The following is a 1,564-nucleotide window of genomic DNA, read 5'->3' as shown; positions in this document are numbered from 1 at the left end:
CGCTGGCGGAGAATGACACGGCGTCGAAGTCCCACCTCTGCGCGGGTACTGTCGTCGGCACTGTTTGAGGACTGGTTCTGTCCCTCAGTGGTGGATGCCGAGCGGGTGTCGGCGATATCCTTCAGGGTCTTCTTTTCTTCCTTTTCGCGCTTCTGCGACCAAAACTCGTCAACGTCGAGGAGCTCATCGGCAACGAGGTCGCCCTTCAAGGCACGGTTGCAATCCCTGCTAACGCAGATGAAGATGTAGGCATCGAGCTGGTCATCCAAAGTGGAAAAGTTGAAGTCGCTCCGGTTCTTTAAGTTGACACGAAGGATGCCAGACACAAGCTGGCCGTCCCCGAGGAGCGCAGGCAGGGTGGCCTGGGGGAGATAAGGAGTGAAGAGGGTCTTCCTCTGTTGCTGCTGGTTCTGGTTGCCGCCCATCTGGCCGGCATGCTGGCTTCCCTGGAGACCAACAAATTGCTGACCGCCCATCTGAGCCGCCTGCAAAGCTTGGAGCTGGTTGATCTGCATGGGGTTGAGAGCCTGTCCGGGATACATCTGGAAGGGCATGATCTGACCCGGCATCTGCATCATCTGGCCCTGCTGGGGGAATGGAAGTTGGAAATGGACTGGTTGACAGAGCCACGGGAGCGGTGGCCGGGCTGGAAGCCCTGCTGGCCGCCCTGGGCTCCGGCCTGGTCCTGGGTCTGGCTCTGGTTGCGCCAGTTGCCCTCAAAGTTGCGGGATCCAGTCCTGGCATGCCCGCCGGTAGCGCTGCCGCGGCGCTGGAAATCGTTGGACTGGCCAGCCGCGTCGGGGGTGAAGTTTAGGGCACCACCGCGGCCAGCACCGCCTCCACGGCCGGCGGCGCCGACAGCCATGCTCTGGCTACGACCGTGGCCTCCGCGACCACGACCGGCACCAGAGGAGCCCTGAGCAATCTCGGGCTGAGCTGGGGCGCTCGTGCCTTCGGCGCCATTCTCAGGAGCGGCATTGGGGCCGGGGAACTGGAAGCCGGATGTTGTACGCTTCTGTTGAGCGATGTCTGCAGCCTTCTTCGCGTCTGCGAGCGCCAAAGAGTGTCTACGCTGATGGCCACCGCCGCCAGCGCCACCGCCGCGGCCGCGGCTGGCGCCGGCATTCTCACGACCCTGGGCGCCCTGGTTCTCGAAACTACCAAAGGCAGAGCCGGAGGCACCAGAGGAGGGAGCGGGAGGTGGTCCCATGCCCATGTTGGGGAGGGCCGACTGGTTGCGGCGGTGGGCCATGGGCTGGGTGGGAGGAGCCAGATTCTGCTGAGGGATCTGTTGAGGGAACTGGAAGGCATTCTGGTGGTTCATGCCGGGCATGGCTGGCTGCAAGGGATTGAAAGCACCGCCGGGGCCGAGTTGTTGGTTCGGGGGGATCATCCCCATGTTCATGTATTGTTGCTGGGTAGCTTGGATCTGCTGCTGCTGCTGCTGCAGAAGCTCGATCTGCTGCTGGATAGCGAGTTGTTCCACTGCAGAATTGTAGGTACAGTCAGCATGTGCTAAGAGAAGTGGTACACCGAAACACATGAGGGGTGATTCGGCGACTTC

The 1,564-nt window shown here is 62.1% G+C and overlaps 1 protein-coding gene across 1 annotated transcript; it reads right to left on the bottom strand.

The window, feature by feature from the left end:
• Window positions 1-50: 50 nt before the first annotated feature.
• VDAG_01352 (uncharacterized protein) lies at window positions 51-1,543 on the bottom strand (the record flags this gene model as incomplete). The annotated part of the gene is made up of 3 exons (XM_009650238.1): window positions 51-557; window positions 623-1,465; window positions 1,532-1,543. Coding segments are annotated over 3 exons (1,362 nt in total), but the record flags the coding sequence as incomplete, so codon positions are not given.
• Window positions 1,544-1,564: the final 21 nt, after the last annotated feature.

The sequence above is a fragment of the Verticillium dahliae genome, genomic scaffold (assembly GCF_000150675.1).
Source record: "Verticillium dahliae VdLs.17 supercont1.2 genomic scaffold, whole genome shotgun sequence".
Lineage (NCBI taxonomy): Eukaryota > Fungi > Ascomycota > Sordariomycetes > Glomerellales > Plectosphaerellaceae > Verticillium > Verticillium dahliae.
The sequence above is the reverse complement of the archived record's forward strand: the minus strand, read 5'-3'. Positions and strand labels throughout refer to the sequence as shown.